General features: G+C 56.8%; 1 protein-coding gene across 3 annotated transcripts; it reads right to left on the bottom strand.

The window, feature by feature from the left end:
* Positions 1-195: 195 nt before the first annotated feature.
* On the bottom strand, positions 196-26,124 carry PTK7 (protein tyrosine kinase 7 (inactive)). 3 transcript variants are annotated; one of them, XM_085218701.1, is made up of 20 exons: positions 25,474-25,632; positions 11,350-11,643; positions 10,588-10,690; positions 9,944-10,134; positions 9,695-9,842; positions 8,546-8,676; positions 8,073-8,339; positions 7,746-7,879; positions 7,315-7,450; positions 7,083-7,202; positions 6,676-6,825; positions 6,264-6,414; positions 5,874-6,001; positions 5,523-5,726; positions 2,690-2,845; positions 2,295-2,527; positions 1,574-1,654; positions 1,342-1,493; positions 1,077-1,255; positions 196-911 (listed from the first exon to the last, which is right to left on the bottom strand). In XM_085218701.1, the coding sequence occupies exons 1-20, from the start codon at positions 25,505-25,507 to the stop codon at positions 751-753; spliced, it is 3,153 nt and encodes a 1,050-aa protein (XP_085074827.1). In that variant the 5' UTR covers positions 25,508-25,632; the 3' UTR covers positions 196-750. The 3 variants fall into 3 exon arrangements, with proteins under 3 accessions (XP_085074827.1, XP_085074829.1, XP_085074828.1); XM_085218703.1 differs by lacking the exon at positions 25,474-25,632 and adding an exon at positions 24,621-24,681; XM_085218702.1 differs by lacking the exon at positions 8,073-8,339 and having other exon boundaries at positions 25,474-26,124.

The following is a 26,124-nucleotide window of genomic DNA, read 5'->3' as shown; positions in this document are numbered from 1 at the left end:
CGCACAGGGGACACATTTGTCATGCTGCAGGGACTGCCCCAGCACAGGGCTTCTCCTTGCCAAGAGATGCATAAGATGTAGTGGCAGGAGTCTCCCGCAAACCTGGGTTCCTGACCTCAGGAAGAAAGATCAAGCAGGCACTGACAGCAGTGCCACCAAAGACACCAAAAAAAGAGAGAGAAGGGGAAAAAAAAAAAAAAAAAAAAAAAGCCTTCTTTATTGAGAGCAGCACATATAAACCCAACAAAACCCAACCATTCTTGGCTGCGGTACCCTCCGCTCAAGCAAACAAACTAACCCACTCTAGGCTGCGTTCCAGTAACAGAAATACTATGGTGGGGAGGAGGCAGCGCGCCGGGGAGGGGAGAGAAGGAAGAAAGCGCTGCCCCCAGGAGTCGTACAAAAAAAGGCACGGGGAAGGGATGTGGGGAAAGGTGGTGGAGCGTCTCCTTCATATGCCAGGCACTTCGTGTTCCTGATGGCGGGCCCATGCCCGCAGGCATGCCTAGCACAGACGGACGGACAGATATGCACGTGGCGAGCGGGGAGGGAGAGCTCGGTGCCAGCAGCCCGCGGGCTTTTTGGACCCGTGGAGGAGAGGGGTGTGTGGGGGGAGTACACTGGCTTGTGCTTTGAGTCCAGCAGCCGCTGGTGCCGTGTTTGGGGTCAGGCTCAGCGAAGGCTGCGGGAGCACTGGGGGCAGCCACAGAGCCCCCGCCCACCCTGCCGCATCCTTCCCCAGCAAGGTGCTCAGGCTTTGCTGTCAGCCGGGCTGTCCCCGAGAGCGGCTGCGAGCTCGCTGAAGGAGGGTCGGTCCTTGGGGCTGGGTGCCCAGCAGCGCTGCATCAGCTTGGCGAGGCGTGAAGGGCAGCCCTCGGGCTGCGGGAGCTTCGTCTTTCCCGACTGCAGACCTGGCAAAGAAGCAAAAGCCAAGGGGATGTTGGGAGGAGACACGATCCCCTCCATGGGGAGCGAGGAGCATCCACCGCGTGGACTCTCAGCCCTGTGCCCATCACACGGCCTGGCTGGCCCCAAGAAAAGCACGGAGGCCAGAATACGCGAGGCGCACCACATACCTGCTAGGACCTCATCATCCGCCAGCGGGGTGTACGGCATCTCCCCCTGTGTGAACACCTCCCACATCAGCACACCGAAGGACCACACGTCTGACTTGGTGGAGAACTCGTCCTCCAGCACGGCTTCGGGCGGCATCCAGCGCAGCGGGATCCAGGCCTGGCGGAAGTGGTAGTACTCGCTGCAGGCAGGACAGTTGCAGGTGGTGAGTGAGATGGGCACCACGCCGTGCCCGTGCCCCCGCCCCCCGCCGGGATCCCGGCTGACCTGTTGTACACATCCTTGCTGAGACTCAGGGCTGAGACCTTGACCTGCCTCTGGGCGCTCACCAGGCAGTTCCTGGCCGCCAAGTCCCGGTGCACAAACCTGCCGTTGGAGAGGTGCTCCATCCCCAGGGCCACCTGCGTGCAGAGAGACACCTGGCCCCAGCGAGATGTTGGCACCGGCAGCCCTCCCCAGCAGCCCCAGCGCTGTGGTGCTTTCAAAGCCACATGCTCACCTTGTGCTTGGTGCTGAGGGGCTGTGGCTTCAGGGACTCATCCTTGCTCTTGGAGATTCTCAGGAACTGCTTCAGGTCTCCCTAGGAGATAGACGGAAGCTCAGAGGCAATGCTCTACCAACGCTCATTGGTCCCCATAGTGTCTAGACATGGTGGGCCCACAAGGAGCCTTGTTTCATGGTCCATGGCCCTCCTGGTTCCTGCAGAGCAAGCTAGTATCTCCCTAAGGGCTAAGGTCACGGCAAGCAGGCCTGTGCTCCCAGAAGATCATCCATGCCCCAAAGCACTTTCTATGCCACCAGCTCCAGTCTCCCCTAACTTTGCAGCCATTCTGCAGTGGAGGGTCCCAAAGCTTCGCTTCCCCTGCTGCATTTCAGACATAACCAAGAAATTAGGGAAAAGGGGCCCTCCAGCCTTCATACTAGAGCCCCATCCCCCTTGGGACACTTCCAGATGCTGGAAACACTGACATTCATAGAATCACCCACCCCTCACCGTAGACTGGCTGCCCCCCACCAGCTCAGATTGCCCAGGCCCCATCAAACCTGGCCTTGGGTACCTCCAGGGATGGGGTACCCACAGCTCTCTGGGCAACCTGTAAACTCAGCCTTGCCTCCTCAGCCTCGCCCACCCAGTGACACCAGCCCAGACCAACCCAGATGCAGGATGCCATCTCCACTACCTCCCCATCAGGCTCAGGAGCTGCTGGCAGGACCCTTACCAAGTCCACATACTCCAGGACCATGTAGTGCGGCTCAGCCTCACGGCACAGCCCCAGCAGTCGCACCACGTTGGCGTGGTTCAGCTTGCCAAACATCTCTGCCTCACGCCTGAAGTCCAGCTGCAGCTGCTCATCCCTTGTCTGCAGGCTCTTCACCAGCACCAGCGTTTCGCCCTCACCATCCTCTGCACCTTTTGCCTTGGCCAGGAAGACTTCACCAAATTCCCCCTTACCTGGAAGTGCAGAGCAGCACAGAGGGATACAGCACGCATTAGGACAGGTAGCCTGGCAGCAGCAGGACCTTCTGTCCCCCAGTGCACTGAGTTTCCTGGCTGGCACTGGAGGTTAAACCAGGAGTTTCTTGTTGAGAAGTAGGACAGGGTGACCCAGCATACCCAAGGTAGTGATTGTCTGCAGGTTGGAACGGGGGAAGTGCATCTTGTCAGCAGCACTGTGCCGCTTGCTAGCCCCAGAGCTGCTGCCCAGGTTGGTCAAGGCCACCTCCTCCTGGATCTCTGCTGTCGTCTGCCCATTCTGCAGCAAAGTACCACCTGCAAGGGATGTACACACGGCTTCAGCATCCTGCCATGCTGTGCCGGCAACATTACACTTCCGGACACCTTAAGCACCCTAGCCTGCTGCCCAGCCCCACAGAGTGCCCTCCCCACAGCTCACGTCTGGCCCCATCTCTGCCAGCCCTGAAATCAGATGCTGAGCAATGGCTTTGGTCCCAGAGCCAACTAGCCCCATCTGGCCTTGTCTGTCCCACATCACGCTGACATCCCCCAGGGGTGGCTACATCACAACTGCCCATGGATAGAAGTCTGCACAACCAGAGCAGATCGAATGTGAAGTGGAGTTGGGCCCTGCCCATGGTCTTCTAATATCCAAGATACCCTTGGGTTCATCTGACCTGACCCCCCTGCTCCTGCGATGCTCACCTCCTTGTAACCTGGAACCTGCCACATCAGGGCAGCTTGGACCTTCTTTTACCACCTGGATTAAAGCAGCGCTAGAGAGTGCTGTCCTTACAATTAATACCAGCAGACTTCCTGATTAGGAAACCCAGTAGAAATTTCCCTGGCACAAAGAGAAGCGAGTGAGCAGCAGAAATCATTACTGCCATAAGAAAGCAGAGAGGTCTGTTTATAGCGGAGCAAATGTGGTGTAGAAAGCAAACGGTGACTTTCTGTGCATGTACTGCTTGGATCAGACCAAGCACTAGGAAGCAAAACTTTTGTGAACTGAATGTAAAGTGCAGAGCACAGCACTGAGCTAAGGTGACACACGTGCAGCGTCACCGTGCATTGCTGAGCGCACTCCATCTCAGCTTGCCTAGTGACAAGCAACAAGAAAACACCTGGTCGTACCTGGCTTTACCACGGGCAGGCTGGTGCTGTGAAGACTGAGATGTGCTAACTTCAGAGCTGTGGCTACTGACACGTTGTCCTCTCCCACAGGCTGGAGCAATGCTTGCAGAAGGCCACAGCAAAAAAACACCATCTGCCCAATAAATCAAAGCTCGGTACTACTTGCGCTCACCCTGCTTCTATGCTAGTTGCCAACAGCACAGCACTTACAGGCTGCTTGAGCCTCTGCTGTCTGCGGCAATGACTGATGGTGTCTCAAGACTAGAAGCCCAAAGCCAAGAGGATGATACAAGACCACTGCAACCCTGCCAAGAAAATACCGAAGGCTGCAGAGCAAGTACTCCGCTGCTGAGAGACAGCACCAGTGGGTGGCAGTGCTTTTGAGCAGACATCCCCATCCTTCACAGAGCTCTGACAAGACAGGTGATAACAAAGGGACAAGAGGGATGAAGTTTCATTTGGGCATCCAGAAGTATTAAAGGGGAACCAAGCATAAAGCCCTGCTTTGCCCACCTGCCTGCACCATGTGAGCACCTCCTGGAGAAATCAGCAAGTGCCAATGTGGAAATTCAATACTCCCATCAGATTCCAGGGCGGTTAACCTCCCAAATCCCCTCCAATATTCACCCAAAAAAGCAGCACAGTCAGATGGAAGGACACTGAGGAGGAACAGAGGATGCACGATGCCAGCCAGGGATGTGACCTCAAAAGATGACCGACTTGTTAGGAATACATCGATCTGCAGGAAATCCATGGAAAGCAAATCTGTGGCCACTGCAAATCCACAGGAAGGTTCAATCTGTCTGGCATTGGCAAAGCCAGTTGGTACCCAGGCAGGGAACTCCTATCACCAGGTGTATGCTGAGATACTTCAGGTCACCTTGCTAACTGGGGACCACAGCACAAGTGATGTTGGGGTCATTCCATTGGAAGGAAAACACAAACCACTTCTCCAAGGAGGCTATGGAAGTACCAGAAAGGAGTGCAGACATCTGTGCAGCTGAGCAAGAGCTACAACTACTGAGGACACAACTCTTTGAGAGCTAACCTGGTTCCACATAAAGGGAATAAGAAAAGGCAAAGTCTACTGGCATAAAAAGAAAAATATAATAAAGACAGATAAATAACAAAACAAAAAGAGGGAAAAAAAAACAAAAAAAAAAATCCTGAGGAAACAAGAGAAAGGATTCAAACAAATCCTTTCCAAGGAAAAGGATGATGGCCAGAGTCTGCTGGCACATGGGCTGTCTGCAAGTTGGTTACGTGAAAAGCTTGCAGAGGGGACAGCAGTAGAGCACAGAACTGCAGAGGAGCATCCTGGCTCTCAGAAGGTTCCACAGTCAGACTTCTCTTTTAAAGGTTTGGTTCCAACTTCAAAGTATCCATACAAGAGGGAAAACAGCTGACAAACGCCTTTGTGATATTTTGCCAGGACCTCACAGCAACCACCAGAAATCAGGCCGAGGCAGCATGCTGGAGAACTGGTGCAGGAAGAGGTCCAGGGAACTACATAGGAAGCAAACTCGACCGCTCCCCATCACTCAGAAGTCCTCCCTAGGATCACTGACATAAGAACAAACACGATGTCCAAGGAAGAACTAAAGGAGCTTTCAGAAGTGAAAATGATGCTGCAGAGGTATCTTGGGTTCGGGTTTACAGAAGAGCACCTTTTCCTGGCCTATTTCTCACCTGGCAGAAGGTTTCTGTCACCAGCCACAGCCAAAACCAACAGTCAGAGACCCTAAGGGTGAGCAGCAGCCCCTTGTGCTCCAAGAGCTCCCTGCTCACCCTTATCCGCTCCACCTCAATGCTATGGGGCTGCCAGGGAAGCCCCCACCATCGAGGGTGTTGGCCTCACCATTCAGACACTCCATCTCGGGCTCCTCGCCCTCCGGGTGCTTCTTCAGCCTCTTGGCTTTCCTCCGCTTCTTGCAGTAGAACATCAGCCCCAGCACGATAATAATGTAGGCGACAGCTGCTCCCACTGACAGCCCGATGGTCTGGATCATTTTGTAGGGCGTGTGGCTGCCGAGTCCCTCATCATCTTCTGCTGCCGGCTTGTCTGTGGGACAGAGAGCACCAAAGCCATGAGGGCGCAAAGGGATTTCCCAGTCCCTCCTCGAGAATGTGCTGAGGGAAGAGGAAAAGCCCCAGCGGTGGGGCCCGGGACGGCAGGAGGCCACGTCCCAGCACTGGGCACCTCCCTCACCTACAACATAGAGGAAGGCCTCGCGGTGCTTGATGTTGCAGCTGTTGCCGGCAATGCAGGTGTATTTTCCAGAGTCCTCGGTGGTGACATCGTAAATGACCAGGGAGCCATTGGGCATGATCTGAATCCTGCCAACCACACAGAGCCCTTTGCACACATGAGAGGGCAGAGGCAGGCTTGGGGCACCTGCAGCCTCGTATCCCCAGGACAGCACAGCCTCATATCCCTGCTGTAACAGTTCTGCATCCCATGCCATGCAGTGCCCAAGAACAATCAAGTAGCTGAAGCTAGGAGAGCCCAGGCCCCCGGATATGGAGACAACTGTGTGCCCTTCTAGCTAGGGACAAGGGCTAGCTGAATCCTGTCCCACTTGGAATGGAGGCTGTGTACCTGGGCAGAAGCTTGCTGGGATCCAAAATCTTGTCCTTCCCTTTCCACTGGATATGTGGCACGGGGTCCCCCTCTGCCTGGCACTGGAACATGGCTGTGTGCCCCTGGTACACAGTTGTGGGCTCCGGTTCCAGCTTGAAGGTGACATAAACTGGAGGCAGAGAGGCCAACATGGAGGCTGTCAGCTCCTGAGTGCGACACTGAGCACATGCAAGAGGACAGGGCCAGCACAGCAGCATGGCATGTGCCCTCTAGGGTTGTACTCAACACATTGGCAAACCAGACACTCAAGCAGCATGGAGCAGAGCTTGGGGTCAGGCCAGACATCTCCTCCCTTGGAAGGACATGCCATCTACCCGAGTGCCACCCATGAACCCCAAAAGAACAGGAAAGCTTGCTGAAGAACCCTCACCTGCCACCACCAGCTGCACAGTGGCACGGATCTCACCCTGTGGGTTGTTGGAGGCAATGCACGTGTAGTTCCCTGAGTCGCTCCTGCTCACCTTGTGGAAGGACAAGATGCCAGCTCTGTGGCTGACATGGGATGGCAGGCTGCTCCCATCTGCAGGAAGGCAAGAAGAGGGATGTAGCAGCCACAGGTGATACACTGTGCCACACAGCAGCTTCCTCCCACCTGGAGTGGGCCAACACAAGTTCAGAAGCCATATGGACATGGCTGGGCAAGCAGTTCTAGGTGGCAGTGCTTGAGGAGACAGTTGGAGCAAACAGCCTCCAAAGGTGCCTTCCCATCTCAATCACTCTGAGAAGCTCCTGGCATCCATATAAAAGACAGACAGATCCCATTCAAGTCCCCTTCACCTGTTTTAGTCCACTGGATGGTAGGTTTTTCCCGGCCAGTAGCTGAGCAGGACACCGTAACCTCCTTGTTGAACTCCATGCACTGCAGCGGCTGGGGTGGAGGGGTGAACTTTAACTTCTCTGCAAGAGACAGAGGTGCCATTAGGTGCCCTGGCCACGGGAGGCACCAAAGGCTCTCCTGTAGGCAAGAAGCTGCCTGCATGGAATGGACACGAAGTGCTTGCCTGCATACCTAGCACGTGTACCCGTGCGTATCCCTCGATGCTGCCTGCCGGCGTGCTGCTCACACACTTGTACATAGTCCCATCATACACCTCCACGTTGTTGATGCGCAGCGTCCCGTTCTCTGAGATTTCAAAGCGTGAGTCCTGCCCGGAGATGGTGTAGGAAGGCAGAAACAACAGTTGTCAGCGCTGGGCTCAGACTCTGTCTGTGGCACTCTGGCAATCCAGGGCTTGGCCACGCCAAGTCCTAGATAGGGGCAGTCCTGCTCAAACCCATCTCTCCAACCACCATCCTGTGAGCACAAGGCTGGCTAGGGACAGCCCACTGAGCTACCAGGTGCCAGGGGGATGGAGGTAGAGTCAGGAGCAGCACCAGGCATTCTGGAGCTGAGCACAACGAAAAGAAAAGCAGCAGTGGGGGCTTGCCTTGTCACCTCACCTCAGAGATGGAGACGCCGTTGCGGTACCAGGTGACTGTAGGTTTCAGGGAAGCCTTGCTGAGGCAATGCAAGTATCCTGGTTTGCTCTCCTCCAGCTGGCTGTCCTTGGGCATCTCCACCCACTTGGGTACCGCTAGGTATGGAAGCGAGGGATCACACAGGTCCACTCACCACCCCTCCATCCAGCCAGTACCAGCTTGGCCAGGATGGACAGCTTGCAACCAGTTATGAGACATGCAGGAAGGCCACACCCAACCCCAGTTCTCCCCAGCCACTCCTTTATAGCCCCTTCCAATGCTCCCAGCCCTCCTCAGAAAGCTGCCTACTAGCCACGGTGATGCTCAGCTCCTGTTTCTTCTCCCCAGCCTTGTTGGCAGCATGGCACGTATAGGTCCCCGCATCTGCCTCGGTGATGCTGGTGAAAACGAGCTGCTCTGCCTCCTGGTACACCCTGCCAGCAGTGGGGACCCGCTCCTGGTTTCTCTCCCACCAGACCTGGGGCGTGGGTACACCCCGCGGGGCAGCACAGGACACACGGTGCCCCTGGTTCGCCGTCAACACCTTCGGGGAGAAGGGTGCCATCTCTTCGATCTCTGAGAGGAGCAACAGACAGCAAGGCTCAAATAGGGCAGTGTGGCCATCCCACCAGCATCGCTGTCCCCACAGGAGCCACCAGCCAAGGGAAAATGTGCACAAGCTATATGTACCAGCTTACCGGCCTGTTACTATGCGACCCCACAGCTCAAGAGGGACAGTGCAGCTATGAGACCCACTGCCCACCCCATCACCAGGACCTCACCTGCCAGCCGCAGAGTCGCCTTCAGCACGAGAGCTTTCCCCTTCTGCCCATGGCCAATGCACTTGTAGACACCGGTGCTGCGGGCCTTCACCTGGGTGATCAGCAGGGAACCATTGGCAAACACAGTTGTCCTGGGCATGAAGGGAGAAGCAGACCTCAGCAGGCGTCTCTGCAGGACGTGGGGCAGAGTCAAAGCCCCGTGATGTCCTACAGCAACGCACAGAACAAATGGGGAGGTCTTTGTGCCAAACCAAGGCAGAGGAAGCAGAATGAAGGAGGAAGTGAGATGCATGCTTCATCAAGGAGATGTGCTAAGAGAAGTCTTTTCCTTGGAGCAGAGCTGGCTTCCAGAAAGATGCACCCCAAAATGAGCCAGCTCCAAGAGATGGCTCAGCCAGGAAAGGGAAAAAGGGGCACAAGGTGGCGCCCAGGAGCTGCCGGGCCATGGGGCACGTGGCCCCAGATGGCACCACTTGCCTGGCACAGTCCCTCTGAGACATCTCTGGCCCAAGATCCCCATTACAGGCAACCTGGCTGGGCTGGGAGATGCATGAGGATCACCATGCATGGGTAACCTGCTGCAAGGACATCCTAGGCTGCAGGAATCATATGGGTGTTTGGGGCCCACAAACATTTCTGGCTTTGGGAGTCACCACATGCAGGCAGTTGGAGCTGTAAGACAGCCATTAGCCCAGTGAACTGCCATGTGTATGCTGGAGGCTGGGAGGCATCCCTGAGCCTGGGGAACACCACTTGTGGGTATCTGGTACTGGGACGTTTCCCTGGCTCTGCGAACTGTCTTGAGTGGGTGTCTGGGGCACTGGCTCCATGAATCACCATGCCCAAATATTTGGGCTGGGAGACATCCCCAGTGCTGGAGATCATCATGCACAGGCATCTCAGACTCACAGCCTCACAGATTTCTTCAAGAACAAACCATTTTGTAAGTCTTACGCTGATGAAGGCTCCACACAAGGAACAAGGCTATGTCAAACCCAAGTCATCCAAGCTGAGAAACCAACTCCAGTGGCCAGCCTGATGTTGAACATTTGCCCTTGGGCATAGCCAACGTTTGGCCTCTCTCATTTACTTCTGGTGCCCCCTCCCCACTCTTCCCAGCCCTGCCCACATCACCGGGGTCCCTGTTACTTGGATCTGTTGGTGATGGGGCTATCTTCAAAGAGCCACTCCTGCGTGGGAGGGGGCACGGCTGCAAACTGGCAATCAAACATGGCCTCTTCGTTCTTGGTCACGATGAGGTCCTGCGGGACGATCACCGCCTGGGGGAAGCTCTCATCTGCAGCAACAGAGACCACCGGAGGGTAAGAAAAGCAGAACAGCTGTGCTTCAGGAAACCCAAAACAGAGCCCCCGGCCCGGGCACTGGGACACGACTCACCGATGATATTCAGTGTGAAGTTGTCCTGGCTGCACACGGAGCCAACGGCGCTACGGGCACAGCAGTAGTAGAGACCATTGTCGTCGGGGCTGGCGCTGCGCAGGGTGAGGGTCCGCTCCTTGCTGCTGACAGAATAGGTGCCGCGGCCGTCGGGGAGCGGAGCGCCGTCCCGAAACCACTGCCACGTGGGGCTGCGAGACAGGGGCGAGAGGGTGAGCGGGCGCCGAGCGGCTGCCGGGCTCCCTGGCGAGTGGGTGTGCGGAGGGGACAGCCCAGAGATGGCCCTTTCCCTGGCTCTCCGCTCCCACCGCTGGCCCCGACACACACACGAAGCTATGAGACATGCAGCCAAGTGGACGGGACATGATCGGAAAGCGACGGAGAGTGACCGCAGCACACCAAGCAGCGCAGCGACCGGGCTGTGACAGCCCGTCCTTACTGTGCTCCTCGCTACGCGGCTCCGAGGAAGCCGTTTGCCTTCTCCCCCGGTGCTCGGCCGCAGGCTCAATCCTGCTTTTCGCCTTCCCTAGACTCTACTGCGTCCTCGCAGGAGAGAGGAGGAGAGAGAGACAGAGAGAGGGGAAGAGCGCGCGGCGAAGGCGCGGGGGGACCTCCGGCCGGGCTCCTCGGGAGGCAACCCTTACCGCGGGTGGCCGTCGATGTGACACCGCAGCACCACCGTGGAGGAGGGCTGGATCTCAGCTGCGCTGGCCGGCTGCTTCAGCACCACGCCGCCCGTCTCGATCCCTGCGCGATCAAAGGAAGCCTCAAGCGGCTGGTTCATGAGCCCAGCTGGGGGCCAATGCAGTAAAAACCAGGCAGCGTGGAGCAAAGGGACACCACCCTGCAAATGTCTCTCTGCCCTGTGTCGCTGCCCCTTAAGGGATGAGATGGGCTCTGAAAGGACCTGCAGTGCTCAGGACACGCTTGGTGCTGTAACATCCCCATTTCATCTATACACATGGGGAAGGCAGCATCTCTGAGAGCCTTGGCGGCATCAGAAGATGAAAAGGCCTAGAAGGCATGATGGATGTGTGAGCTGGAAAGGGATCATTTAGGTTGGAAAAGATCCTTAAGATCATCAAGTCCAACCGCCAACCTAACAATGCCAACATATGCCTCTAAGTACCCCAAACACACACTTCTTAAACACCTCCAGGGATAGGGGCTCCACCACCTCCCTGACAGGCTGTTCCAACACCTGGCCACCCTTTTCCTGAAGAAATTCTTCCTGATATCCAATCTAAACCTCCCCTGGTGCAACTCAAGACCATTTCCTGGCACTCCAGGTACCTGGCCTATGCTGTGCTTCCTTAGTCCTTGTCCAACTATCACCCCACACACCAGCAGGCATTCCCAGTCCCACACCCTCCCAAGAGAGCACTGTGCCCTTGCCCCAAACTCACACTTGATGTTGAAGGACGCGTTGGCTGTGCGAGCCTCCTCCCCGGTCTGCACGTTCCTCGCCACGCACTGGAAGCTTCCAGCATCCCGATGCCGGTCGACAGCAGCAAACTGGAGGTTGCTGCCTTCCTTGAAGCGCTGCTCCGTGTCCTGGATGGGGAGCCCGTTCTGCAGCCACTCAAATTCCACGTGGGCCGGCTCCTCCACCTCGCAGCGGAGGATGGCACTGCGGCCGTGCAGGGCGTCCTGTGAGTACGGCTCCTTGGCAAAACGGATTGCTGCCTGGGCCCCCACCGCTGCAGGACAGAGAAAGGAGGGCACACCTAGAGCACGTGGATGGGCAGAGAGCAGCGGGGAAGCACTGCTGCTCACACTGGTCTCTAGTTTCTAGCTGAAAGTGCAGCATGAGGAGAAACACCTTCCAAAGCACAATCCCCTGTAGAGCTACAATCTTGGCTACTCCTGCACCTACATTCAAAGAGGTGTGGTGCTCTAAGGCTCTCACCTCCTAGCAACCACGTGGAGAGGGCTGCTTGAGCCAAGCACAGCTCCATGGGGTGCCAGTTGTGGCTGCTGCACATCCAGCCTGCACACAGAGGCATCTCACAGCATCCAGACTAGGGATTCTGCTGCCTAAAAGCTGGATAGCAAGCAGCTTCTTTAGGCAGCTCAGGTGTTTCTTTGCACCCCTCCTGATCTGCTTTTTTGGGACATGCCCTAAGCCTTAACCATGCAACAGAATCATCCCAGAGCAGAATACATGGACTATTTCCAGGCTTTCCTCAAACCCTCTCTCCTTGGGACCACGAGTCTATTTCACATACTCAGATATTAGCTAGCAAAAAACTGCTCTGGAACAAGGATCATTTCTGGGACTGACCATAGCTGCTGGAGCACAGCACAGAGCATCTACACTTGCCAGCCGAAATCAAAACTAGAAATTGCAGTGCTGACCACAGGGCCTGATAGCGGCCGCGGGGTGGTTCTGGATGGCTGGAAGCATCTCTTTGCAGGGAGGAAGTAAGCCACTAGCCCCGAGCCCCACCAAGATGTGAAGCCTGAGCTCCTTGAGCAAAAGACACAAGTGAGCAGACCCACACTGCAGCTTCCAGCGGCGCTAGAAAACCCAAGCGTCCTCCCTCCAAACAACAAGCCTCAGTGCCTGGGGGACCTGCAGACAGCTCTGTGTGGCTGCTGGGGACAGCACCAGCGTTCCGCTGTCCGGCTGCCGCCTGGCCACAGCCAGCCATGCAGGCGCTCTGCTCTGGTTACCAGCTGGCCGCAGAGAGGCGAGCAGACAAAGGGCAATTCAGCGCGCGCTGATAGCTGCAGGGCTCCGCTCCCAGCACTGTGCTCTGTGAGGAAAGAGGCCAAGCCAGACAGATGTCGAACATCTTTGAAGTGCTCTCTCACGAACCAGAGGAAGAAAGTGGCTGGAGTGATGTGCTCCCAGCTCTGCACGAGAAGGACAGCTCTGCAGAGGGACAGGGAATGTGGACAAAGCTCGGTATGAGTTCCACACTGGATGCATGGATTTCATAAGATGTCAGGAAGCACTGGGATCCAGCTCCCTGGTAAAATAGGAGGAAGCATTTGTGTCTTCCAACTGGTCAGGTGAGATCCATGCCATGAACATCCTCATCGAGTGCGTGTGCCAAAGCAAACTGGGATAAATAAGCATCAAAGCACAGTGAGAGCCAGAGACTTGTGTTGTGTTCTGACAGTGGCATCCAAGGTGCCATGGAAACACTGGCTGCATAAGCTGGAACCCAACGAGTGAGATTTGGGGCTGTAAGGAAACATGGGATGTGGTTTAGCCGTCATGGTTATGGGCAACAGTTGGACTAGCTGACCATAGATGCCTTTTCCAATCTTAATGATTCTCTGGGTAGCAGCTGGATGTGGAACAGCCATTTGAAAAGACACCAGAAACCCAGAATTGGACGCTCTCAATTCACAGAAGCAGAGCCCAGTGTTTGGAGAGGGGAAGCAGAGCCCTGAGCATCGCTGTGTGGCACAGCCATGGTCACACAGGGCTGAGCTGCTGGAGTCCTCCAGTGTGGCCCAGCTGGCAGATGAGAGCTCCTGCAGCACCTGGGGGAGGGCAGAACTGGCTCCGCTCTGTCTGATCGGACGTCTCCACCACGGCGTGCGACTTCACAAGCTAATCCAGGCTGGGCAGCATCGCCACCTGAAAAAATACTCATGCAACACCACTTCTACTATGTGCACAGGAAGCCAGCTCAGTAAACCCAAGCCAGAGCAGAGCCCTTCCCTCGTGGTGTGGCTGGGCCCAGCCAAGCAGCTCTTCTAAATGCACGCGCTGGCAAGCAGCAGTGAGCTGCGTGTGCATGTGACACAAACCATCCCCGGCTGGGGGAAGAAACCCTCAACACATGTTTCTGGCGTAAAACCATTTTAGCTGTGGCTGCACAGAGCTCTTCAGGAAAGCTTCAGCCCAGTTGGATAAACGTGGTTTTAAAATCAGCACGCTTGCAAACACCCAGTGCAGTTTCACCCAAGGTGTATTTTAATGGAACCATGGAAGCTTCCAGGTGAGACAGCTGATGGAGGTTGAGTGAATGGTGCAGGAAAGCAGCACTGGTACCTGTGGGTCCCCTGGTGGCATTCCCAGACCCCACAAAGGGGAGGGACAGGCATCAGTGGGAAGAGGAGAGAAGGCTCCACCACATTCCAGCTCCGAGTGCATTCTCACAGCAAGGATCCAGATCCAGGAACACAGCACCCTTCATGCACTGATATTGCCCTGCTCAAAATTAATTTCATTGCTTTAAGGTTGCAAATGGTAGATTCCCAGGAAAACACCCTCATACAAACGCTTGCATTTCTGGCTTGAATTTCCACCAAGCGGATCTCAATGCACCTTTTGGGCTTGGGATGTCCCCAAGACTTGGCCCCCACATCCTCCTCCCAAACTCCTCCAAGCCCATCTGGCTGCTGCAGCTCTGCACAACCGAGGCAGCCAGGCAGCACAATCCCTGCCCCGCCTGGCGGGCCGCATCTTGAAGCGATCCGAAAAGATCATTGTCTCCCTGACTAACGACATCGCTGGGGAATGCAGCCTCAACCACAAGGCCCTCAGCTGCTGCACAGCCCTGATCCCTGCCGTGCCTGCAGCTCACCTACAGCCATGCTGGGAAGCAGAGCTGGGAGCAGGCAGCGGTGCTGCATGTCGTTTGGGACATCCATGCCCCTCCCCACCATGGGCCACCCATATCCTGGCATCAGTGAGCTGGGCAAGCTCTGGGCTGAGGACACAAGGGAATAAGGAAAGGACTCATATTATTCTTTTTGACCCCCAAAAGCCTAAGTTAGCTGGCTCTTGAGACACCACGGCTGACGTAAGGATGTGAGTAATCCCAAAGCTGCTAGCCACCAAACATGCTAAAGGCATGGGAACAGGAATTAGGAAAAGGTTTTAAGGTTAACTGGTTTGGAAAGGTCTGTGGGGCTTCTGCAGCTTGCAGCTAGGCCACAGCAGTGCTACCTTGCAGCCTTGCCTCCCAGAGTGATTCTGCAAAGTTCACCCTGCCTTGGCCCTGCCACATGTGCAAGCCAGCTCCTTTAACACTGGGTATGTGGATGAGAGAAACTACAATGCATCTGCAGCACTAAGGGCAGCAAAACCCAGAGCATACACACTGCATGCGTCCTCCCCAGAAGGGAACTATCTTCTCCCATCAGCAGGAAGCTCCACATCTGCTCAGCTGAAGAGGGAAAAAAAAAAACAAAAAAAACAACACTGAAGGAACCAGAATGCAATGGAAAGAGCCAAGTGCAAAACCAGCCAGCTCCTCCAAGGAATTCTGGCACAGGGCATGGCTGCCTGGCAGAGAGGACCTCAAACACTGCAGAAGGACCTGGGCACCCTACAATGACCACAAAGGGCACTTTTCTGCAGAGAGGAGGTACTTCTGGGCACGTCTTTTTTGTACCACGGCACTCAGACTGCTGGCAGTGCCGGTGGTGAGGCTGTGCAGCACACAGCAGAGGGGACAGCCATTCCCCTCACCTGCTGGCAGCGTGGGGCCTGGTGCCTCCAGGGTACGGCTGCCCCTTCTGGCTCCAGGGCACACCGGTGGCTCAGCCATCAGGCAGCACCCCCAGAGGCAGCCTTCATAGGAAAAGAACATCCAACCTCAGCAGAAAGCACCGAGTGGCTCGCTCTTGAATCCCGTGCCCCAGGGAGCTCAGTGTGGGATTGGCATGGGCAGCCCCAATCTCAAGATCAAATAATCTCCATCGAGACATGGAAAACCACCCTTTTCTCTCTCTCCCCCCCATGGAGGTCCATCACCCCAAACTGCCAGCAGCCATTCTTTCCTGACAGCAGTGCCTTGCCACCAAGCAAGAACAGCACGCCAGCATCTGCTCTTTGTCCTGGCGAGGCTCTCAGTGTGTGCAGGGCCCCGTACAGACCTCCCATTCACGGCTCGAGCAAGCCATGTGTTTCCTGGCACAGTTCATTACAAACACGCTCCTGTAAATGCAGATTTTTGGCACGGATCGACACACGGGTCAGCTTTTCATCCCCTCCTGGTCTCAACCACGGAGCCAGCACACTCACTTGCACCAGCAAGGCAAGAAAAAATCATTACAACTGAATAACACAAGCAATTCCACTGCCTGGTGGGTTGGTCCCTACAGCCACGTAAAGCAGCCGCTCAGAGCGCGCCTGCTCCGTGCACAGTCTATTCCACTCCTTAGCAGATACTGCAGAAACAGCAGCCAAGCCAAACACCCAGAGAGATTTGCATCTCCAAATGATTTCCAGCCAGCACGTTCCTCTCTGCGAGAGGCTCCAGTTGAGAAAGCCTCTCAAATGGGTCGAGTTGCAATAAACCCCTCTCCCCCGCCAGGCCAGATGGAAATGGTTTGATGCAGGCAAGGAGCTCCGAGCATGGCGGGTCTGGTCTGAGCAAGCTGAACATCTGGAAAGCCTTTGGGCACCCATCATGTTAGCCTTTTAAAACCACAATGTGTCCCACTCTAGTTAAACTAAAAAGAAAAACTTGCCTTGTGCCTGGGAAAAAGATTATCCCTATGTGAGTCACCAGCACAGCTGGACGGGTCCAACCATGCATTTCCAAGAGATGCTGTGCTGGAGTGGCTCTGGCTTCCAGCACCAGGAGCTCCAAGGGCAGGCCAAGACAACGAGGGACACGGGAAAACAGTCTCTCATTGTCCCTTTGGCCATGCCACACACCTGGCAACCAAAAGGGACCTTAACTCTTCCATGAGCCCTGCCGCAAAGCACCCAGATATATGCAGCCTTCCAAGTGGGATTTACTGATCCAAAGGGAAAGCAACCCAAGTTCAAAGTACACACAGAGGCATCCCAATCCTGTAACAGCTGGAAGCATCTGCTCATCTCACAGTACATCCCACAGTTTGGCCTGGGTCCCAGATGAAAACTGCAGAGCTGGATCGCTCCTTCCTCACCTCTATCCCTGTGTGATAATGCAAGACTGCATTTGCACCAGACCCGGGCCACCACAGAACATCACGGCCCACAGCAGGAGCCTTGCAGTGCACGGCAGATGCAGGCCCTTGTTTGGGAGCATCTTGGCTCCCAGCAGAACATTGAGCCTCAGCTGCTCCGTGGTGGGGACCACAGCATCTCTCCCCACCAACCTCCGCACACAGGGCAACCACCAAGAATCCAACTCAACCCTTCAAATCAAGCTTGAGAATTAAGAAAAAAAAGAAGCAGAAAAAAACCTATAACCACATAGTGCAATTCCCATTAGCCTCCCCAGCACTGTTCAGAGAGACTGGGGGCTGCGGGGATTCTCTTCCCCATGGCTAGCAACTCTCCCTGACTTTCCAGGGCCCATCCTTGGGAATGGCACAGCCAAATTTCTGAGCAGTTATTACACGAAAGCAGAACAAAGCCATCAGGGGGTCGAGGGCTGTAAATCAGTCATGGAGTGAACATGGAGGCAGTGCTCACAGCACTGTGCTGGGGGCAGCTGGCCATGGGAAGGGGAGTAGTCCACCCCACACAGTTCAGAAGCAGAAACAGGAGCTGCTCAAACATCCACTGTGGGAGAACATCCCAGTATCAACCCAGAGAAAGGCTCTGCATGAGGACCAGCTTACCTGCATGGCCTCCAGGCAGCAGGATAAAAGCAGAGCCACTCAAAGCGACGTGGCTGAGGACAGGGTGGGGTGGGGAGCGAGGTCCAGAACAGCACCAGGATCACCTAATCCATGGAGTGATGGGGCCATTCTGGAAGGTTCCTCCTCACTCTCAGAAAGAGCAGGGCTGCTCCCAGTCTGGTGGGACAGCCTGCACGCTAGGCAGGTGGTCTCCAAGGCCAAGGGATTCGCTAGCAGTCTTGGTTTGATGGTGGATGCCCAGCACCTTGCTCCTGCAGTGGGGATGCTAGACCGGGCCAGGGAATCCCAGCAGCTATGGTGGCTCCCACAGCAGGCTAGGGCTGCTGAACCAGCACAGTTGGCCTTGGTCAGAACAACTCCCCGTCCGTCTGGAGGGTGGGCTGAAACCACTCTGAACCACGCCGGCACACAGGGCTGTGCCCATGCTCCTGGCAGCCGTCACAAGAGGATGTGTGGGCATCCCTGGTGGGAACAGCCCCAGGGCAAGGATGCAGTGCACAGGGCTGTGTGGTGGCCCACAGCCATCCAAGCCCAGCTAGCCTTCTCGCACCAAGAGGCGCAAATCTCCGAGCCCACTGCCCCTGCAATGCAGAGGATCACTGCAGAGAAGTACATCAAGCGCTGCCCGACCTTCAAGCTGAAGCCAGAGCCAATACCACCAAGCCCTCGAGACAGCAGCAAGCAAGATGAGAAGGCCGCAAGCCTGGCGGTGGGAGCTGGAAATCCTGCTGGCTCAATTAAACCCTCCTTAACGGCCCGTCAGCCAAAGGCTCTTGCGCAGACCTTGTGTCTGCTGGGTTGCCAAGCCCCAGTGAGGAGCACACATGCTTTGAGGGTGACTCAGCACCAGCGCTGAGCTCACTGCACCCACTGGTGCTGCCAACTGACTCTCCCAGGCGCTCTCGGAGCCCTCCAGCAATTCCCTGGCCTCCTCAGGAACGCTGATTTATGGCTGACGCGTGCTACCAGCAGCACGCAGCAGGTTGGAGACACATCTGGTCTGGATGGGTTGAACAGGGGCCAGCAGAGTGCCCAGGTGGCCAAGAAGCCTGCATCAGAAATAGCATGGCTGATAAGACTAAGAAGGTGACCGTCCCTCCGCACTGGCGAGGCCGCACCTCGAGTGCTGTGCTCAGTGCTGGGTCCTCACTGCTAGAAAGGCACTGAGGGCCTGGAGCGTGTCCAGAGAAGGGCAGTGGAACTGTGAGGGGTCTGGGGCACAAGTGTGATGGGGAGCGGCTGAGGGAACCGGGGCTGTTCGGTCTGGAGAAGGACAACAGAAGTCACAGCTCTACAACTGCCTGAAAGGAGGCTGCAGCAAGGAGAACGTCAGTCTCTTGCCCCAAGTGATGAGAAGAAATGGTCTCAAATTGTGCCAGGGGAGGCTTAAGTTGGGCATCAAGAATTTTTTCATGGAAAGGGTGGTCAAGCACTGGAACAGGCTCCCGGGAAGCAGCGAGTCCCCCTCCCTAGAGTTGTTTAAGACAAGTGTGGACATGGCACTAAGGGACATGGTTAAGCGATGGGATGCAGTAGGTCTGATGGACAGCTGGACTTGGTCATCTTGAAGGTCTTACCCAAGCCAGATGATTCCGTGATTCCACGATCCTATGAAGGCAAGGCTTTCTGGCTGACACAGCAAGGCTGTTTCGTTTCTCTCCCATTAAAGGGAACACGGCAGACAGATGTCACGTAAAGTCAGGATGAGCCATGTGCTCCCTGCACTGTGGCCTTGAAGTATGACACAATGCTTCCCCAAAATCAAGTGAGGGCCCACAAGAATGCAAAAGTCAGTACCATGCAAAACCCCTTTGGCAGTGGTGCAGGAGAGCTCAGGTGACACTGAAGGGCCAGGAAGGTCCTGCCAGCACCAGAGATGGCTCAGGGCACAAGGAGAGACCCTGCAGCAACCAAATTGCATTGCTTCATCTTTGTTTGCTCAGCCCAGAGCAGAGGAGCTGAGGGGAGGCCTGATGGCAGCTGCAGCTCTCCCAGGGGGCGGAGGGCAGCGCTGAGCTCTGCTGTCTGTACAGCGACAGGGCTGAGGGAACGGCACGGAGCTGTGTCAGGGGAGGGCAGGTGGGGGTGAGGGAAAGGCTGTGCCCCAGAGGTGGTGGGCATGGCACAGGCTGCCCAGGGCAGTGGGCACGGCCCCGATGCCGGAGCTCAGGGAGCGCTGGGACACCGCTCTGACACTGGGGCTGGGGGTGCTGTGTGGGGCTGGGCTCGGTGATCCTTGGGGGTCCCTTCCAGCTCGGGATGTTCTGTGATTTTATGAAAGCTCTTTGTCAGACCTCGGTATTTGCTGTTGATTATGTCTTGACTGCTGATTTATTCATTCACTGCTGGTGGCCTCTGCCTGAAGCTCTCCTGTTCTTGTTAAGTCACACACCTCATCTAATCTCTCATACAAAAGTTTGCAAAATGAGTTGGGTCCATTCCAACTCCAGATATTCCACAATTCTGTGACCACTCAAGAATTTGTCTCGTGATAATCAGGACCAGAACCATCTAGGCCTGAAAAGATCTTCAAGATTACCAAGGCCAACCACGACACATGACCTCCCAGGTCACACTAGCATCATGGTAGCTGTCACTGCTGTATCTTCACACTCCCTCACTCTGGCTCCTGTATCCCAAATCCAGCCAAGAAGGACTTTACAATAGTGCTGTGTGTGTGGAGGGAGCCCCTGGCCAGGGCTTCATGCTTTCCTCCCTTCCTCATCTTTTCCAGCAGATGATGGGAAACACCAGACTAAGCTCTACAGAGCTGCCTGGTGCTCCCCTTCAGCAAACAGGAGCCCCAGCCAGCCCAGAGAACAGAAGCTCAAGCTGCAGAGATGAGAGAGGGATGTGGGGGGAGGAGGAGGAGGAGGCCAGGACAAGGGAAACATCACAAGGAGGGGAAGTATACAGCCAGGAAGGCTGGCTACTCCATCACCACGCAGGCGCAGAACAGCAGCTGCTGCTGTTGGCCATGGTGCCAGGCTGGTAGCTCACTGTCCAAGCCTACACCCCCTGCCAGTGAGACCTCCCTGGCCTGTCTGCTGGAGAATGAGCACATTTGGCACCAAAGCTACTCGGGTGAGCTGCTGCAGTTCAGTGCATGATGCCACCTAACGCACCACAGGGAGGAAAACTGCCCAGACTTGCACTGGCCCTCAGATGCACTCTGTGAGGATGCCTTGCTGAACTTGCTTTCTGGAGCAGGGCAGGCAGAGGGGTTCCTTACCTGACAGACCCCAAGATAAACACGGCTCAACTCAGGCTGCATAAGTAACCCAGGAGCAAAAGAGCAAGGGGACAGCAGCTGAGGGGCTGACCAGGAGAAGGTGCAGACAAGAACTTGCACTGATACCAGCACAAGGAAACACCCTGGCATCCCTGTCCATTCTGCCATCCCCTGTAGGTGAGCGGCATATAACGGGGCTCTGAGCCCACCCAGAGCCGTCCCTCCAGCCTCAAAAGGAGAGTGTGGAGGGATGGAGTCAAAACCAGGCTGGAGCCCAGGCTGTGCCATGGGTCCAGCTTGAGGTGAGCGAGCCTCTGAAGCATCCTGCTTCTCACTTGGTTTCATGCAGGTTTGACCTGTTTGCTCCTCTCCCCTTCAAAGGTGAGAAAAGCTCCTGGGAAAGGCACTCCCGACAACACACCAGCTCTTCCCAGCAGCCAAAACATGCCCCGTGCTCCCAGCAGCACTGGAGACAAACGGAGCTGCCAAAAGGCCACTGGGGAGAGACCTGACAGGGGCCTGCTCCACCGGCTGCGGCAGTGCCTCTCCTGTTCCTACAGACTGACAAGCATTGTAGGGACACTAATCAACACAGACTGCCACGCACTGCGTGCTCATTCCCATTCTTTATCACTCTGCCTGCCTCCTGGGCATGAAGCATCATCCATAGCTCCCCATACCTGCCTCTCACCACACCCCACAGGACTGCAGGCTTCATCTCACTCCTCTTTCACCACTGGCAGAGGGAACAGAAAGGAACAGGTCCGTGTTTATTTTCATCAGGGCCAATTATGAACCTATATTAAAAGCCACAGAAATAGGTAAGTAGACAGAGAAGCTAGTATTTCCTGTGCTCATATAATATTAATTAAAAGGCAGTTTCTCTATGAAACACTGCTACATTACCTCTGCTAAAAACGGAGAAAAGTCACTGTGTGGGAAGAAGATGTAAGCAGGGCACTTTCTGGAGTACTCTCACAAATCAATAACTATGCAGAATGTTTGCTGCAGATACACCCAAAGCAAAGGGCCAAGTTACAGAAAGGCCCAGAATTTCTATCCTAAAAGTCTCTGTGATTTCCAGCAATCACCTAACAGCCTCAGCAGCCCAGCTCTGATATCTCACTCCCCACCAGTGGTGGCTTGGCTCCAGAAGACACAAGAGATGTGGACATCACGGCTCAGAGCCGGGCAACAGGAGAGCCTTCAGTAGTTAACTCAATGGACAAGTCACACCTGTCATCTCCATAGCTAGCCCTTCACTTGGAACTTGGTGGCTAAACATCTGTTTGAAACTGGCCAGAGGACACAGAGCCCTCTAGACGCCTGGCTGACACCCAGCCATCCTGGGCCTACAGGAAAAGGCTCATCCTGGGGACTGGCATTTCTCGGAGCTCTCACCACTTCAGGATGCTCCCAGGCTTCCAGTGCTCACGACAGGCAGCAAGGCGGGAGAGGAACCAAGGAAAACAATGAGCAACATGCAGGAAGCTCTGTTTTCTTTGGTCTGCAATGATCTGCACGAATCTTCAGCTGCTGGAGACGACTATCCACACTGGCCCCTCTCCAGGGCAGCTGCAGCCTCTCCTGAGCAGCACAAACTCCTCTCTGCTCCCAGGGATGGTGTGGGAGAGCTGCACGCGCAGCCCTGCACGGAGCCCTACCAGGCAGTTGGTTGTCCTTCTTGTTCCTGCTGGGAAAGACGAGGAACATCACCTCTCCTCCCACTGACACGGGCACTGCTGGTGGCTGCCACAGAGCAGGCAGCGGACCTCCCTGGGCTGCAGGGACACACACCAAAGCACAACGCGTGGAGAGCAACAAAGGCACTTGCAAGCCACAGCTTGTCCTGCCTTTAACCATTTGGAAAGTCGCTGTATGTTTTGGAATCAAAGGCTTTCTTTGTGCTCTTGAAGAAGCCAATAAGCCATCCTAAAGAGGAAAGTGTTTATCTGAGGTCTTAAGCAACACTGTGCCTATTTCGTGCCAGCACGGTGTTTGACAGAGAGGACAGCCCAGCCTGAGCTGCCCACTGGCACACTGGCCTTCTCCTCTGCAGCCAGGAGGGGGCTTGGGCTCTCCGTGGTGCCGATCACACTTCAGGTGCTGGGTACAGAGCTGGCGGGACTGCCGTGACAGCTTGCAGGCACTGCACTGGCACTATACAGGCTGGCCTGAGCTGCACCCAGCAGCATTCCTGTCCTCTCAGATGGAAGTTGAAAGGAGGTCGCTTAAATCCCAGCTGTGCAAGAGAGTCATAGAATCATTATAGTTGAAGAAGATCCCTAAGGTCATCTATTCTGATTGCCAACATATCACCACCGTGCCGACTAAACCACGTCCCTCACCTTGAAGGAGCTCCCAGTCCCATCACCAGCCCCAGGAGTGCTGCTGCTTTTCCCAGCCCACACCATCTTGCTCACCAGAGCTGCAGGGTTCACACAGCCAAAAGCTGCTGTGCCACCTGCTTTCCCAGACAGAAGTCTGCCCATACCAGTTTCTCTGCAGGACACGAAGGCTGCCATAACCTGTCCCAGCCTCACCAAAGTCTCCACCACCTGACATCGCGGGTTCATTGAAGGCACTCAGAGGCCCAGCAGAGCACACCCCAGCTCACAAGCACCCAAAACTCAGCAGAAGCCTGCTCTGTTCAACCAGGCTTTGCTTGACACGAAGGGAGGCCAGTGGTACTCCACTGCCTTGGCTCTTGGAAGCTGCAAGCTGCTCTGAGATCCCATTCCCCCTCTGCTGCTGGGAGAGCACGCATCGGTCACCTCCCATAGGACACGAGAGCTGTCTCTTCCACGTCTAGGCAAGCATTGTGCCTCCAAGAAATGGCAAGGCTTACACCGAGACCAGAAGTACTGCACGGCTCAGCCTTTAAAGCTCAGGAAAAACATTTTTGTATCAAATAATAAAATAAAATAAAAAATAAAAAAAAATGCTGGCACTCAGAATGAGGAACGGAGCCGGAGCAGCAGTGAATGAAAAGCACATGCGCTGCAGACCTGGCTGCCAACACAAATTGATGCTTTGAAACAAAGAGCACTTGTGTTTGGCTTGAGGATCTTCCACGGCTCCTCGGCAGGGGATGCACAGATGGGAAGGAAGCACAGGTAGAGACACGGCGATGGCACTTGCTGCTGAGCGCTTCCCCAAACAAAGGCACGGCCCAAAATGGAGTCCCTGCTGTGACCCGTGGGGCAGCAACGGCTCATCCCCATCCTGTGCTGAAGGGGAGCGTGGAACAAACCTTTGGACAGCACAATCCGAATCACGAAATCACTAAGGTTAGAAAAGACCACTAAGATCATCGTGTCCAACCAACCAAGCCATGCCCACGTGCAGCGCCCTGACCCGCACACACCGCATGCCCGCACTGCTGCAGGCTCACACGGGACACCTCCAGACGTCGACAGCAGCCACACGGAGCGCCTGCCGCCCCGCAGCAGCCTCACCTGCCACCCACCCGCTCTCCCACGGAGCACTGATCCTCCCAGCCCGGCTGCAGGACCGCTCCCCGGGCACGCCGGGGCACGAGGCACGCCGCGCTCCAGCCCCACGGCACCAGATAACATCTGCTTCCTGAGCGGGAGCACGGAATTACCGAGCGGCAATCGGACGGCCCCCAAACATCCCGCGGGCACGGAACAGGACGTGGCAGCGGACCACCCCGGTGCCCCAAAACCAACGCACTGCCGACCGCTTTCGCAGCCCCGAAGCCCGCGGATCGCAGCCCCAAAGCCCGCAGAAGGGAGATGCTCCCCGCTCCCCGAGGTCCCGACCAACAATCGCCCGTCCTCCGACCCGAGGAGGGGAGCGTTTCCCTGCGCTCACAAAGGGCACGTTTGTACCCGCGCCCGCTGCTAAATGCGCGGTTGTTCCGAGCCGCCGGACCTGGATGGCTGTGGAAACACCCGCTGCTCCGCGGAATAGTTCGCATTCCAGCTCTGAGGGCTGCGCTTGGAAACGCTCAGAGAGGAAGGAGTGTTTATTCACCGAGAGAGGTGTGGGTCCGGCTATTGACTTAGGCCCACGTGTAATTGCCGGAGGACGGCTTTGATCTCCGCGGCTTGACCAGCAGATGAATGGCAAGGAAGGAAAGAAAAATACCAGTGTCAGGTTCCCCCGGCAGATACCCGCAGCCGGGCCTCACCGCCCTCGCGTCTTTGTGAAGCTCCCGGCCGCCCGCTGCCTCTCCCCTCTCTCCTCTCCCTTCCTCCGCTCGGTGGCCGCGGGGGACCGAAATCCGGGCCGTGCGCCCATCGCCAAGGGGACACACGGGGATACACGGGGACCGGCACAGCGCGGCAGCCGCAGCATCCCCACGGCGGCGGGAGCGCCGGGAGGCAGATGGCAGCCCGGGCTCAGCGAGTAGAGCCGCCCAAGCGCCTTAACGCCGGATCTCATCCGCTCGTTCCTCTTCTGGAGGTTCTCTCCTTTAAGAACTGAAGGCCCCGGCAGAAGGACATCTCCCGTTCGGGATTTTTTGCCTCTCCAGAAGCGTTGACTCAGCGAATAGCTGCTCCGACCGCAGAGCCGCGCAGAGCCGCGCACACCCTGCGGGCCGCGGCGCCACCCCTGCGGGCAGAGCGCGGCCCGGCAACAAGCGAGGCGCCCCCGGAGCGCGGCGCTGCCCGCTGCCCACCGCCCACCTCCCAGCGCGGGGCTCCTCGGGCGGGGCGCGCAGCCCCCGCGGCGCCGCGCGGAGCCGAACCCCGGGCCGCCGGAGCGCCGCGCCCGCACTCACCGAGCAGCAGCAGCAGCGCCCGCACCGCCGCCATCCTCGCCCCGCGCCGCTCACAGCGCGCCCCGCGCCCGGGCCATGCCGCCACCGCCGCCCCGCCCGCCGCCGCCGGGAGGGGCTTCCGGGGGAGGGCCGGGCGGCGGAAACCGGGCGGGGCCCGGGGAGGGAGGGAAGCGCCGCCCTCCGTTGGGTCTGCCGGAGCGGCTGCCCCCGGCCCGCGTGTGCCCCGTGCCCGCGAGGCCGCGGAGCCCCGGCCGTCGCCGCGGGGAAACCGCCGCTTCCCGCCGCCCGAATCCGCTGCGGTTGCGGCCGGGGTCGGGGCAGCTGCAGGTGGAAGCTGGAAGCGGGTCCCGGCGAGGCTCTCCCGCGGTCCCCCCGCTCCCCGCAGCAAGGGACCCACGGCCGCAGCGGTGTGAGCAGGTTTATTGGGTTGGCACCGCCGGCCTCCCCCGGGGAAGCGCGCTGCTCCAGGTGCCGCTCGGCACCGTGGCACCCGTCCCGCCCGGCTGCCGGGCGACCGTGCCCGCAACCGGCCCTCTCCCCTCGGATCCCCGTCCCCGCGGCAGCACTCCGGCGGCTCCGTGCAGCACTCGCGGAGGCCCACGCGGAGTCCGACGCCTCGCGGGCGGCCATTTGGCACCTGGACACTCATTA

Source organism: Meleagris gallopavo, chromosome 2 (genome assembly GCF_905368555.1).
Source record: "Meleagris gallopavo chromosome 2, MGAL_WU_HG_1.1, whole genome shotgun sequence".
Classification (NCBI taxonomy): Eukaryota; Metazoa; Chordata; class Aves; order Galliformes; family Phasianidae; genus Meleagris; species Meleagris gallopavo.
The sequence above is the reverse complement of the archived record's forward strand: the minus strand, read 5'-3'. Positions and strand labels throughout refer to the sequence as shown.